The 13979-nt window shown below is 63.1% G+C and overlaps 1 protein-coding gene across 1 annotated transcript; it reads right to left on the reverse strand.

Annotated features, from left to right (window-relative positions):
* Nucleotides 1-606: 606 nt before the first annotated feature.
* LOC148592483 (phosphoenolpyruvate carboxykinase [GTP], mitochondrial-like) lies at nt 607-12879 on the reverse strand (the record flags this gene model as incomplete). Its single annotated transcript, XM_088534663.1, has 7 exons — nt 607-1061; nt 2426-2521; nt 2595-2732; nt 5431-5563; nt 7667-7752; nt 9564-9726; nt 12691-12879. Coding segments are annotated over 7 exons (1260 nt in total), but the record flags the coding sequence as incomplete, so codon positions are not given.
* Between the last annotated feature and the right edge of the window lie 1100 nt (nt 12880-13979).

The following is a 13979-nucleotide window of genomic DNA, read 5'->3' on the forward strand; positions in this document are numbered from 1 at the left end:
TCTGGCCCCCCAAGCCCCGCCCCCAAGCCCCGCCCCCAGGCCCCGCCCCCCCGTGGCCCCGCCCCTCACATGGCGCGCACGCGCCGCTCCAGCGCCTCCAGCTCCCTCCACATCTCGGGGGGCAGGTCCGGGCCCAGGGTGACCAGGAGCCCCCAACACCCAATGGGAGGAGCCAAGAGCCCCAAGAGCCAATGGGAGGAGCCAAGAGCCCCCACACCCAATGGGAGGAGCCAAGAGCCCCAAGAGCCAATGGGAGGACCCATTGACCAACGAAGACCAACAGGTCAACCCATTGGCCAATGAAGACCTTGGTCAAGACCCAACCCATTGGCCAAGACCCAACACCCAACGGGTGGATCCATTGGCCAACGAAGACCAACAGGTCAACCCATTGGCCAACGAAGACCTTGGCCAAGAGCTTCAAGACCCAATGGGAGGAGCCATTGACCAACAAAGACCAACAGGTCAACCCATTGGCCAACGAAGACCAACAGGTCAACCCATTGACCAACGACGCCCAATAACTCAACCCATTGGCCAACGACGCCCAATAGGTCAACCCATTGGCCCCGCCCCCGTTGGCCCCGCCCCCCGTGGCCCCGCCCCTCACATGGCGCGCACGCGCCGCTCCAGCGCCTCCAGCTCCCTCCACATGTCGGGGGGCAGGTCCGGGCCCAGGCTCTCCCCGTAGAACCTCCGGATGGCGCCGGCCTCGGCCAACCAGAACTCCCGATCCCGCGGGAACAGCGCGTCGTAGGGGGCGGAGCCCGCGGGCAGCTCCAGCGCCCCGGGGGGCGGGACCAAGCCCATGGGGGCGGGGACGGCCGGGGCGCGGCCAATCACGCGGCCGCACACCCAGGCCAGGACCCGGATGTTGTCGCCGAAGCCGGGCCACAGCCATTGGCCGGTGGCGGCGTCGCGGAGGAACCAGTTGACGTGGAAGAGGCGGGGCAAGCGGAGCCCCGCCCCCTCGGCCAGCGCCAGCCAATGGGAGAGGTAGCGGCCGGCGTTGTAGCCGAAGAAGGGGCGCATGGCGAAGGGGTCGTGCATGAGCCGCGAGCCTATTGGAGGAGAGCGGGTTATGGTAATGAGGGGGGCGGGGTTATGGTAATGAGGGGGTCATTGGGTTATGGTAATGAGGGGGCGGGGTTAGCGCCCATGCTGTAGGTGAAGAAGGGGCGCGTGGCGAAGGGGTCGTGCATGAGGCAGGAGCCTATTGGAGAAGAGGGGAAAGGGGCGGGGCTATGGTAATTAATGGTAATGAGGGGTTATTGCGTTATGGTAATGAGGGGGTGGGGTTATGGTAGTGTCCCCGTGTCCGCTGTCCCCCCATATAGCCCAATGTCCCCATGTCCCCCCATTGTCCCCATGTCCCTCCATGTCCCCCCATGTCCTCATTGTCCCCATGTCCCCCCATATCCCCAATGTCCCCCCATGTCCCCGTTGTCCCCAATGTCCCCCCATGTCCCAATGTCCCCATGTCCCCCATTGTCCCCATGTCCCCAATGTCCCCCCATGTCCCCCCCCGTCCCAATGTCCCCAATGTCCCCCATGTCCCCCCATATCCCCAATGTCCCCCCGTTGTCCCCATGTCCCCCCATATCTCCCATTGTCCCCCAATGTCCCCATGTCCCTCCATGTCCCCTCATCCCCCATGTCCCCCCATGTCCCCCCATTGTCCCCAATGTCCCCAATGTCCCCATGTCCCCAATGTCCCATGTCCCCAATGTCCCCCATGTCCCCCCATGTCCCCCATTGTCCCCATGTCCCCATTGTCCCCATGTCCCCCATTGTCCCCATTGTCCCCATGTCCCCATTGTCCCCATGTCCCCCCATGTCCCCTCATCCCCCATATCCCTCCATGTCCCTCCATGTCCCTCCATTGTCCCCAATGTCCCCCCACATCCCCCATGACCCCCATAACCCCCAATGTCCCCCATGTCCCCATTGTCCCCAATGTCCCCCCATTGTCCCCATATCCCCCCATATCCCCATTGTCCCCATATCCCCCATTGTCCCCCCATGTCCCCAATGTCCCATGTCCCCAATGTCCCCATGTCCCCCAATCCCCCCCATTGTCCCCATGTCCCCCCATGTCCCCATTGTCCCCATTGTCCCCAATGTCCCCATTGTCCCCATATCCCCCCATATCCCCATGTCCCCATATCCCCCATTGTCCCCCCATGTCCCCAATGTCCCATGTCCCCAATGTCCCCATGTCTCCATATCCCCCCATGTCCCTCCATGTCCCCCATTGTCCCCCATGTCCCCATTGTCCCCAATGTCCCATTGTCCCCATGTCCCCCCATATCCCCAATGTCCCCACGTCCCCCAATGTCCCCATGTCCCCCAATCCCCCCCATTGTCCCCACGTCCCCCGTTGTCCCCGTTCCCCCCAATGTCCCCCCATTGTCCCCATTGTCACCTTGGTGCTCGGCGGCCGCGGTGGCCTCGCTCCTCATGGCGCTGCCCACGAACACCCCGTGGCGCCAGTTGAAGGCCTCGAACACCAGGGGGACCCCTACAAACAACACCGATGACGTCATCACGACGTCACCCCCATGACGTCACCACCCCCCCGTGACGTCACGCACCGCGGGGGCGGCGCCCGCCGAACACGATGGCGTCGATGGGGACCCCGTCCGGGTCCTCCCAGGCCGGGTCCATGACGGGGCAGTTGCGGGCGGGGGAGCAGAAGCGCGAGTTGGGGTGGGCGCAGGGGTGGGCGGAGCCTAGCGGGGGTGGGCGGGGCCGCGGGGAGCCAATGGGGGGAGGGGGAGGCCCAGAACCGTCGTTGGGTTGAGGTGGAGGCCCAAGAACCGTCAATGGGTCCAGGTGGAGGCCCAAGAAGCATCAATGGGTGGAGGCCCAAAACCATCATTGGGTTCAAGTGGAGGCCCAAAATGGCCATTGGGTCCAAGTGGAGGCCCAAGAACCATCGTTGGGTCAAGGTGGAGGCCCAAGGACCATCAGGTTCAAGTGGAGGCCCAAGAACCGTCGTTGGGTCCAGGTGGAGGCCCAAGAACCGTCATTGGGTCCACGTGGAGGCCCAAAACCGTCATCGGGTTCAAGTGGAGGCCCAAGAACCGTCACAGGATGAGGTGGAGGCCCAAGAACCGTCGTTGGGTTGAGATGGAGGCCCAAAAGCGCCATCGGGCCCAGGTGGAGGCCCAAAAGGGTCGTTGGGTCCAAGTGGAGGCCCAAGAACCGTCATGGGGATGAGATGGAGGCCCAAGAACCATCAATGGGTCCACGTGGAGGCCCAAAACCGTCATCGGGTTCAAGTGGAGGCCCAAGAACCGTCACAGGATGAGGTGGAGGCCCAAGAACCGTCGTTGGGTTGAGATGGAGGCCCAAAAGCGCCATCGGGCCCAGGTGGAGGCCCAAAAGGGTCGTTGGGTCCAAGTGGAGGCCCAAGAACCGTCATGGGGATGAGATGGAGGCCCAAGAACCATCGTTCGGTTGAGATGGAGGCCCAAGAAGCATCAATGGGATGAGGTGGAGGCCCAAGAACCATCGTTGGGTCAAAGCGGAGGCCCAAAAGCACCATCGGGTCCAGGTGGAGGCCCAAAACGGCCGTTGGGTGCAGGTGGAGGCCCAAGAACCATCATGAGGACGAGGTGGAGGCCAAGAACCATCATGGGGATGAGGTGGAGGCCCAAGGAGCGTCAATGGGTCCAGGTGGAGGCCCAAGAACCATCAATGGATCCAGGTGGAGGCCCAAAAGCACCATCAGGTTGACATGGAGGTCCAAGAACCATCGTCGGGTCCAGGTGGAGGCCCAAAAGCGCCGTCGGGGCGAAGAGGAGGTCCAAGAACCCCGGTCAGGTCGAGGTGGAGGCCCCGCACCCCGAGATAGAGGCCCCCACGCCAAAAGGGAGGCTCCCACCCCCAAAGGGAGGCCCGTAACCCCAAAAAGGAGGCCCGGGACCCCAAAAGGGAGACCCATAACCCCAGTAGAGAGGCCCAACACCCCCAAAGGGAGCCCCGTAACCCCAATCGGGAGGCCCAACCCCAAGATGGAGCCCCATAATCCCAAGAAGGAGACCCAGAACCCCAAAAGGGAGGCTCCTAACCCAAGATGGAGGCCCAGAACCCCAACAGGGAGGCCCAGAACCCCAAAAGGGAGGCTCCTAACCCAAGATGGAGGCCCAGGATCCCAATAGGGAGCCCCAGAACCCCAATAGAGAGCCCCATAACCCCAAAAGGGAGGCCCAGAACCCCCAAAAGGGGAGGCTCCCACCCCAAGATAGAGCCCCATAGCCCCAAGATGGAGCCCCATAACCCCCATAGGGAGGCCCATAACCCCCATAGGGAGGCCCAGGACCCCATTAGGGAGGCCCAGGACCCCAATAGGGAGCCCCATAACCCCAAAGGGAGGCTCATAACCCCAAAGGGAGCCCCACAACCCCAAAATGGAGGCCCAGAACCCCAAAAGGGAGGCTCCTAACCCAAGATGGAGGCCCAGAAGCCCAAAAAGGAGCCCCATAACCCCAAAGGGAAGCCCAAAACCCCAATCGGGAGGCCCAGAACCCCAAGATGGAGCCCCATAATCCCAAAAAGGAGACCCAGAACCCCAAAAGGGAGGCTCCTAACCCAAGATGGAGGCCCAGGATCCCAATAGGGAGCCCCATAACCCCAACAGGGAGGCCCAGAACCCCCAAAGGGAGGCTCCCATCCCAAGATGGAGGCCCAGGATCCCAATAGGAAGCCCCAGAACCCCAAAGGGAGACCCAGAACCCCCAAAGGGAGGCCCAGAACCCCAATAGGGAGCCCCAGAACCCCCATAGGGAGCCCCATAACCCCAAAAGGGAGGCCCAGGACCCCAAAGGGAGACCCAGAACCCCAAGATAGAGGCCCATAACCCCCATAGGGAGGCCCAGAACCCCCAAAGGGAGCCCCAGAACCCCAAAAGGGAGGCCCAGAACCCCAATAGGGAGCCCCATAACCCCCACAGGGAGGCCCAGAACCCCAAAGGGAGCCCCAGAACCCCAAAATGGAGGCCCAGAACCCTCATAGGGAACCCCATAACCCCCATAGGGAGCCCCATAACCCCAAAACGGAGCCCCATAACCCCAAAAGGGAGGCCCAGGACCCCAAAGGGAGACCCAGAACCCCAAGATAGAAGCCCAGAACCCCAATAGGGAGGCCCAGGATCCCAATAGGGAGCCCCATAACCCCCATAGGGAGCCCCACAACCCCAAAATGGAGGCCCAGGACCCCAATAGGGAGCCCCAGAACCCCAAAGGGAGGCCCAGAACCCCAATAGGGAGCCCCAGAACCCCCATAGGGAGGCCCAACACCCCAATAGGGAGGCCCAGAACCCCAAAGGGAGGCCCACAACCCCCAAAGAGGCCTGTGACCCCAATAGGGAGCCCCACAACCCCAAAACGGAGGCCCAGAACCCCCCAAGACGGAGGCCGCCCCCACCGGGCTCCCATGGCCGCCCGCGCCAGTCGCTGAGGGTGACCCCGGGCTCCAGGGGGTCGTCCAGGCCCTCCCAGAAGGGCCCCCCGTCGCTGCGGAGGCCCACGTTGGTGAAGAGGGTGTCGCGGCGCACGGCCTCCATGGCGGCCGGGGTTGGTCCGCGCCGACGTCCCCGGCGCCACCCCGAAGAAGCCGCACTCGGGGTTGATGGCGCGGAGCCGCCCTGGGGGGAAAACGGGGACAAATTGGGCCATTTTGGGGCGTTTTTAGGTGTTTTGGGGCGTTCTGGAGGCCGTTTCGGAGGCCCTTTTGGAGGCCGTTTTGGTTCATTGTGGGGCGATTTGGGGTTTTTTGGAGTCTTTCTGGGGCGTTTTGGGGTCTCCAGGGCCGTTTTGGGGGTGTTTTGGGGCATTTTGGGCCATTATGGGGCGTTTTTGGGCATTTTGGGGCATTTTGGGGCGTTTTGGAGGCCCTTTTGGAGGCCGTTTTGGAGGCCCTTTTGGAGGCCGTTTTGGTTCGTTGTGGGGCCATTTGGGGTTTTTTGGAGTGTTTCTGGGGTGTTTTGGGGTCTCCAGGGCCGTTTTGGGGGTGTTTTGGGGGCGTTTTGGGGCATTTTGGGCCATTTTGGAGCATTTTAGAGGCTGTTTTGGAGGCCGTTTTGGAGGTCAATTTGGAGGCCGTTTTGGGCCATGGTGGGGCGATTTGGGGTTTTTTGGAGTGTTTCTGGGGCATTTTGGGGTCTGGTCTCCAGGGCCGTTTCGGGGGTGTTTTGGACGCTTTTGGGGGTGTTTTGACGGTTCTGGGGGTATTTGGGGGCGTTTGGGGCCGTTCCGGGGCCGTTTGGGCCCCCGGCGCTGCGGAGGCCCACGTTGGTGAAGAGGGTGTCGCGGCGCACGGCCTCCATGGCGGCCGGGTTGGTCCGCGCCGACGTCCCCGGCGCCACCCCGAAGAAGCCGCACTCGGGGTTGATGGCGCGGAGCCGCCCTGGGGGAAACGGGGACAAATTGGGCCATTTTGGGGCGTTTTGGGGTGTTTGGGGGCGTTTTGGAGGCCGTTTCGGAGGCCCTTTTGGAGGCCGTTTTGGGCCATTGTGGGGCAATTTGGGGTTTTTTGGAGTGTTTCTGGGGTGTTTTGGGGTCTCCAGGGCCGTTTTGGGGCGTTTTGGGCATTTTGGGTGTTTTGGGGCGTTTTGGGGCATTTTGCGGCGTTTTGGCCGTTTCGGAGGCCCTTTTGGAGGCCGTTTTGGTTCATTGTGGGACGATTTGGGGTTTTTTGGAGTGTTTCTGGGGCCTTTTGGGGTCTCCGGGGCCGTTTTGGGGGTGTTTTGGGGGCGTTTTGGGGCGTTTTGGGCCGTTTTGGAGCATTTTAGAGGCTGTTTTGGAGGCCTTTTTGGAGGCTGTTTTGGGCCATTGTGGGGCGATTTGGGTTTTTTTGGAGTGTTTCTGGGGTGTTTTGGGGTCTCCAGGGCCGTTTTGGGGGCGTTTTGGGGGTGTTTTGGGGCATTTTGGGCCGTTTTGGAGCATTTTAGAGGCCGTTTTGGAGACCGTTTTGGAGGCCCTTTTGGAGGCCATTTTGGAGGCTGTTTTGGTTCATTGTGGGGCCATTTGGGGTTTTTTGGAGTGTTTCTGGGGCCTTTTGGGGTCTCCAGGGCCGTTTTGGGGGCGTTTTGGGGGCGTTTGGGGCATTTTGGGGCATTTTGGGGCGTTCTGGAGGCCGTTTCGGAGGCCTTTTTGGAGGACGTTTTGGGCCGTTGTGGGGCGATTTGGGGTTTTTTGGAGTGTTTCTGGGGTGTTTTGGGGTCTCCAAGGCCGTTTTGGGGGTGTTTTGGGGGCGTTTTGGGGCATTTTGGGCCGTTTTGGAGCATTTTAGAGGCTGTTTTGGAGGCCGTTTTGGCCCCTTGTGCGGTGTTTTGGGGTGTTTCTGGGGCGTATTCAGGGTGTTTTGGGGCGTTTTGGGGGAATTCGGGGTGTTTTGGGGTGATTCAGAGGCGTTTTGGGGCAATTTAGGGGCATTTTGGAGGCCATTTTGGGGCAATTTAGGGGCATTTTGGAGGCCGTTTTGGGGCAATTTGGGTTTTTTGGAGTGTTTCTGGGGCATTTTGGGGTCTCCAGGGCCGTTTTGGGGGTGTTTTGGACGGTTCTGGGGGTATTTTGGGCCGTTTGGGGCCGTTCCGGGGCCGTTTGGGCCCCCCGGCGCTGCGGAGGCCCACGTTGGTGAAGAGGGTGTCGCGGCGCACGGCCTCCATGGCGGCCGGGTTGGTCCGCGCCGACGTCCCCGGCGCCACCCCGAAGAAGCCGCACTCGGGGTTGATGGCGCGGAGCCGCCCTGGGGGGAAACGGGGACAAATTGGGCCATTTTGGGCCATTTTTAGGTGTTTTGGGGCGTTCTGGAGGCCGTTTTGGAGGCCTTTTTGGAGGCCGTTTTGGGCCATTGTGGGGCGATTTGGGGTTTTTTGGAGTGTTTCTGGGGCGTTTTGGGGTCTCCAGGGCCGTTTTGGGGGTGTTTTGGGGGCGTTTGGGGCGTTTTGGGGCGGTTTGGGGTGTTTTGGGGCGTTTTGGAGGCCGTTTCAGAGGTCATTTTGGAGGCTGTTTTGGTTCGTTGTGGGGCCATTTGGGGTTTTTTGGAGTGTTTCTGGGGTGTTTTGGGGTCTCCAGGGCCGTTTTGGGGTCTCCAGGGCCGTTTTGGGGGTGTTTTGGGGCGTTTTGGGGGCGTTTTGGGGTGTTTTGGGGCGTTTTGGAGGCCGTTTCGGAGGCCCTTTTGGAGGCCGTTTTGGGCCATTGTGGGGCGATTTGGGGTTTTTTGGAGTGTTTCTGGGGTGTTTTGGGGTCTCCAGGGCCATTTCGGGGGCGTTTTGGGGGCATTTGGGGACGTTTTGAGGGATTTTGGGGCATTTTAGAGGCTGTTTTGGAGGCCGTTTTGGAGGCTGTTTTGGCCATCGTGGGGTGTTTTTGGGGTGTTTCTGGGGCATTTTCGGGGCCTTTCAGGGCATTTGGGGGAATTTCGGGGCGTTTTGGGGAGATTCAGAGGCGTTTTGGGGCAATTTAGGGGCATTTTGGAGGCCGTTTTGGAAGCCATTTGGGGGGAGTTTGGGCTTTTTTGGAGTGTTTCTGGGGCGTTTTGGGGTCTCCAGGGCCATTTCGGGGCATTTTGGGGGTGTTTTGGGGCATTTTGGGGTGTTTTGGGGGCATCTGGGGACCATTCTGGCCCATTTTGGGGTTGTTTTGGGGCATTTTGGTGCATTTTGGGGACATTTTGGGGTGTTTTGGGGGCATTTCTGGGCCGTTTTTGGGCATTTTGGGCGTTCTTGGGTGTTTCTGGGCCGTTCTTGGCCGTTTTTTGGCCGTTTTTGGCCGTTTCTGGGCCGTTTTTGGCTGTTTTGGGGCCGTTTCGGAGGCCCGGCCTCACCGTCGGGGCCGAACCCCATCCAGGTGATGTCGTCACCCATGCAGGTCACAGCATTGGGGGCCATTTTGGGGCGTTTTGGGGCATTTTTGGCGTTCTTGGGTGTTTCTGGGCCGTTTTTGGGGCATTTTGGGCCGTTTCGGAGGCCCGGCCTCACCGTCGGGGCCGAACCTCATCCAGGCGATGTCATCGCCCACGCAGGTCACAACATTGGGGGCCATTTTGGGGCATTTTGGGCGTTCTTGGGTGTTTCTGGGCCGTTTTTGGCCATTTCTGGGCCATTTTTGGCCGTTTTGGGGCCGTTTCGGAGGCCCGGCCTCACCGTCGGGGCCGAACCTCATCCAGGCGATGTCGTCGCCCACGCACGTCACAACATTGGGGGCCATTTTGGGGCGTTTTGGGGCCATTTTGGGGCGTTTTTGGGCATTTTGGGCGTTCTTGGGTGTTTCTGGGCCGTTCTTGGCCGTTTCTGGGCCGTTTTTGGCCGTTTTGGGGGTATTTTGGGCCGTTTCGGAGGCCCGGCCTCACCGTCGGGGCCGAACTTCATCCAGGCGATGTCGTCGCCCACGCAGGTCACAGCATTGGGGGCCATTTTGGGGCATTTTGGGGCCATTTTGGGGCGTTTTGGGGCATTTTGGGCGTTCTTGGCCGTTTCTGGGCCGTTTTTGGCCGTTTCTGGGCCGTTTTTGGCCGTTTTTGGGGTATTTGGGGCCGTTTCGGAGGCCCGGCCTCACCGTCGGGGCCGAACTTCATCCAGGCGATGTCGTCGCCCACGCAGGTCGCGCTCCAGCCCGGAAGCGCCGGCCGGATCATGGCCAGGTTGGTCTTCCCGCAGGCGCTGGGGAAGGCGGCCGCCACGTAGAACTTCCGGCCCTCGGGGTCCTTCAGGCCCAGGATCTACGGGGAAAACGGAGGCCGGGAGGAAGGGGAGGCCCCGGAGCCGCCCCCCGGCCTCAATTCCAGGAGCTCCAGGAGCTCCCAAGGGCCCCCGGGACCCCCCGGAACCTCCAGGACCCCCCAGAACTTCCAGGACCTCCCAGAACCTCCAGGAGGCCCCCAAGAACCTCCAGGACCCCCCAGAACCTCCAGGACCTCCCAGAACCTCCAGGAGGCCCCCAAGAACCTTCCAGAACCTCCAGGAGGCCCCAAGAACCTCCAGGATCCCCCAGAGCCTCCAGGAGGCCCCAAGAACCCCTAAGAACCTCCCAGAACCTCCAAGAGGCCCCAAGAACCTCCAGAGCCTCCAGGAGGCTCCCAGGACCCGCCAGAAGCTCCAGGACCTCCCAGAACCTCCCAGAGCCTCCAAGAACCCCCAGGGCCTCCAGGAGGCCCCAAGAACCTCCAGGACCCCCCAGAGCCTCCAGGAGGCCCCCAAGAACCCCCAGAGCCTCCAGGAGGCTCCAAGAACCCCCAAGAACCCCCAGAGCCTCCAGGAAGCCCCAAGAACCTCCAGGACCCCCAGAGCCTCCACGAAGCCCCCAAGAACCCCCAGGGCCCCCATGACCTCCCAAAACCTCCAGGAGGCCCCAGAGCCTCCAGGAGGCCCCCAGGACCTCCCAGGACCCCCAGGAGGCTCCCAGGACCCCATAGAACCTCCAGGAGGCCCCAGAGGCTCCAAGAGGCTCCCAGGACCCGCCAGAACCTCCAGGACCCGTCAGAACCTCCAGGAGGCCTCAAGAACCTCCAGAGCCTCCAGGAGGCTCCAAGAACCCCCAAGAACCTCCCAGAACCTCCAGGAGACCCCAAGAGCCCCCAAAGCCTCCAGGAGGCCTCAAGAACCTCCAGGACCCCCAGAGCCTCCACGAAGCCCCAAGAACCCCCAGAGCCTCCACAAGGCTCCAAGGACCCCCTAGAAGCTCCAGGGTCCCCCAAAACCTCTAGGATGCCCCCAAAATCTCCAGAACCTCCCAGAACCTCCAGGAGGCCCCAAGAGCCCCCAGAGCCTCCAGGAGGCTCCCAGGACCCGCCAGAAGCTCCAGGACCTCCCAGAACCTCCCAGAGCCTCCAAGAACCCCCAAGGCCTCCAGGAGGCTCCCAGGACCCCATAGAACCTCCAGGACCTCCCAGAACCTCCAGAAGGCCCCCAAGAACCTTCCAGAACCTCCAGGAGGCCCCAAGAACCTCCAGGATCCCCCAGAGCCTCCAGGAGACCCCCAGGACCCCCCAGAGCCTCCAGGAGGCTCCAAGAGCCCCCAGGAACCTCCCAGAGCCTCCAGGAGGCCCCAAGAACCTCCAGGAGCCCCCAGAGCCTCCAGGAGGCCCCCAGGACCTCCTAGAACCTCCAGGAGGCCCCAAGAGCCCCCCAGAGCCTCCAGGAGGCCCCCAAGAACCTCCAGAGCCTCCAGGAGGACCCCAGGACCCCATAGAACCTCCAGGAGGCTCCAAGAACCCCCAGGAACCTCCCAGAGCTTCCAGGAGGCCCCAAAAACCTCCAGGATCTCCCAGAGCCTCCAGGAGACCCCCAGGACCCCCTAGAACCTCCAGGACCCCCTAGAACCCCCAAGAACCTCCCAGAGCCTCCAGGAGGACCCCAGGACCCCATAGAACCTCCAGGAGGCCCCAAGAGCCCCCAGAGCCTCCAGGAGGCTCCCAGGACCCCCTAGAACCTCCAAGAACCTCCCAAAGCCTCCAGGAGGCCCCAAGAACCTCCAGGATCCCCCAGAACCTCCGGGACCCCCCAAATCTCCCCCGGGCCTCCGTTTGAGGCCGGGCCTCCGCTCACCAGCATGTGCTCGGCCAGCCAGCCCTCGTCGTGGGCCAGGCTGGAGGCCACGCGCAGGGCCCCGGCCTCCACCCCCAACCTCCAGAACCTCCCAGAACCTCCAAGAGGCCCCCAAGAACCTCCAGGAGCCCCCAGAACCTCCAGGACCTCCCAGAACCTCCCAGAGCCTCCAGGAGGCCCCAAGAAGCCCCAGAGCCTCCAGGAGGCCTCCAGGACCCCCCAGAGCCTCCAGGAGGCCCCAAGAACCCCCAGAGCCTCCAGGAGGCTCCAAGAACCTCCAGGATCCCCCAGAGCCTCCAGGAGGCCCCCAGGACCTCCTAGAACCTCCAGGAGGCCCCAAGAACCCCCAAGAACCTCCAGGAGGCCCCAAGAACCCCCAGAGGCTCCAGGAGGCTCCCAGGACCCCATAGAACCTCCAGGACCTCCCAGAACCTCCAGGACCTCCCAGAAGCTCCAGGAGGCCCCAAGAACCTCCAAGACCCCCCAGAACCCCCCAAATCCCCCCCGGGCCTCCGCTCACCAGCATGTGCTCGGCCAGCCAGCCCTCGTCGCGGGCCAGGCTGGAGGCCACGCGCAGGGCCCCGGCCTCCACCCCCAACCTCCAGAACCTCCCAGAACCTCCAAGAGACCCCCAAGAACCTCCAGGACCCCCCAGAACCTCCAGGACCTCCCAGAACCTCCAGGACCTCCCAGAACCCCCAGAGCCTCCAGGAGGCCCCAAGAACCTCCAGGATCCCCCAGAACCTCCAAGAGGCCCCAAGAACCTCCAGGAGCCCCCAGAGCCTCCAGGACCCCCTAGAACCTCCAGGAGGCCCCAAGAACCTCCAGAGCCTCCAGGAGGCCCCCAAGAACCTCCAGAGCCTCCAGGAGGCTCCCAGGACCCCCTAGAACCCCCAAGAACCTCCCAGAGCCTCCAGGAGGCCCCCAAGAACCTCCAGAGCCTCCAGGAGGACCCCAGGACCTCCTAGAACCTCCAGGAGGCCCCAAGAGCCCCCCAGAGCCTCCAGGAGGACCCCAGGACCTCCTAGAACCTCCAGGAGGCCCCAAGAGCCCCCCAGAGCCTCCAGGAGGCCCCAAGAACCTCCAGGATCCCCCAGAACCTCCGGGACCCCCCAAATCCCCCCCGGGCCTCCGCTCACCAGCATGTGCTCGGCCAGCCAGCCCTCGTCGCGCGCCAGGCTGGAGGCCACGCGCAGGGCCAGGCACTTCTTGCCCAGCAGGGAGTTGCCCCCGTAGCCGCTGCCGTAGGAGACGATCTCGCGGCGCGCGGGGACGTGGGCGACCAGCGTCCGCTCCGGGTCGCACGGCCACCGGCGGCGACGGCGCGTCTGGAACAGCAGGGGGTCAGGGGGGCCCCACGACCTCCTAGAGGCCCCACAGAGCCCCTGGAGGTCCCTGGAGGCCCCACGGCCCCTTGGAGGCCCCACAACCTCCTGGAGGCCCCACAACCTCCTAGAGGCCCCTGGAAGCCCCACAGCCTCCTGGAGGCCCCACGAAGCCTCTGGAGGCCCCACAACCTCCTGGAGGCCCCACAACCTCCTCCCAGTCCCAGTGCCTCCCACAACCTCCCGAAGGCCCCCGAGAGGCCCCACAACCTCCTGGAGGCCCCACAATCTCCTGGAGGCCCCAGAGCCTCCTGGAGGCCCCACAGCCTCATGGAGACCCCTGGAGACCCCACGGAGCCCGTGGAGGCCCCACAACTTCCTGGAGGCCCCACAACCTCCTAGAGGCCCCTGGAAGCCCCACGGAGGCCCTTGAGAGGCCTCAAAAGCTCCTGGAGGCCCCACAACCTCCTGGAGGCCCCACAACCTCCTGGAGGCCCCACAACCTCCTCCCAGTCCCAGTGTCTTCCACAACCTCCTAAAGGCCCCCCGAGAGGCCCCACAACCTCCTGGAGGCCCCACGGAGCCTCTGGAGGCCCCACAACCTCCTGGAGGCCCCAGAGCCTCCTGGAGGCCCCACAACCTCCTGGAGGCCCCACGAAGCCTCTGGAGGCCCCACAACCTCCTGGAGGCCCCTGGAGGCCCCACAACCTCCTCCCAGTCCCAGTGTCTCCCACAACCTCCCAAAGGCCCCCGAGAGGCCCCACAACCTCCTGGAGGCCCCAGCCTCTTCTCCAGCCCCATGGAGGCCCCATGGATGCCCCACAAACGCATGGAGGCCCAATTGTCCCCACAACCCCATGGAGGTCCCATGGACACCCCACAACCCCATGGAGGCCCCAGTTGGCCCCAGCCTCTCCCCTAGGCCCCTGGAGGCCCCACAACCCCCTGGAGGCTCCATCGAGGCCTCACAGTCTCATGGTGACCCCAGTCTCTCCCTGATCCCCATAGAGGCCCCACTTGTCCCTATAACCCCATGGAGGCCCCAGCCTCTCCCCCAGCTCCATAGAGGCTCCCAATTGTCCCAGAACCTCATGGAGGCCCCA

The sequence above is a fragment of the Tinamus guttatus genome, unplaced genomic scaffold (assembly GCF_059628265.1).
Source record: "Tinamus guttatus ecotype Peru unplaced genomic scaffold, ASM5962826v1 Tinamus_guttatus_pri_ptg000581l, whole genome shotgun sequence".
Lineage (NCBI taxonomy): Eukaryota > Metazoa > Chordata > Aves > Tinamiformes > Tinamidae > Tinamus > Tinamus guttatus.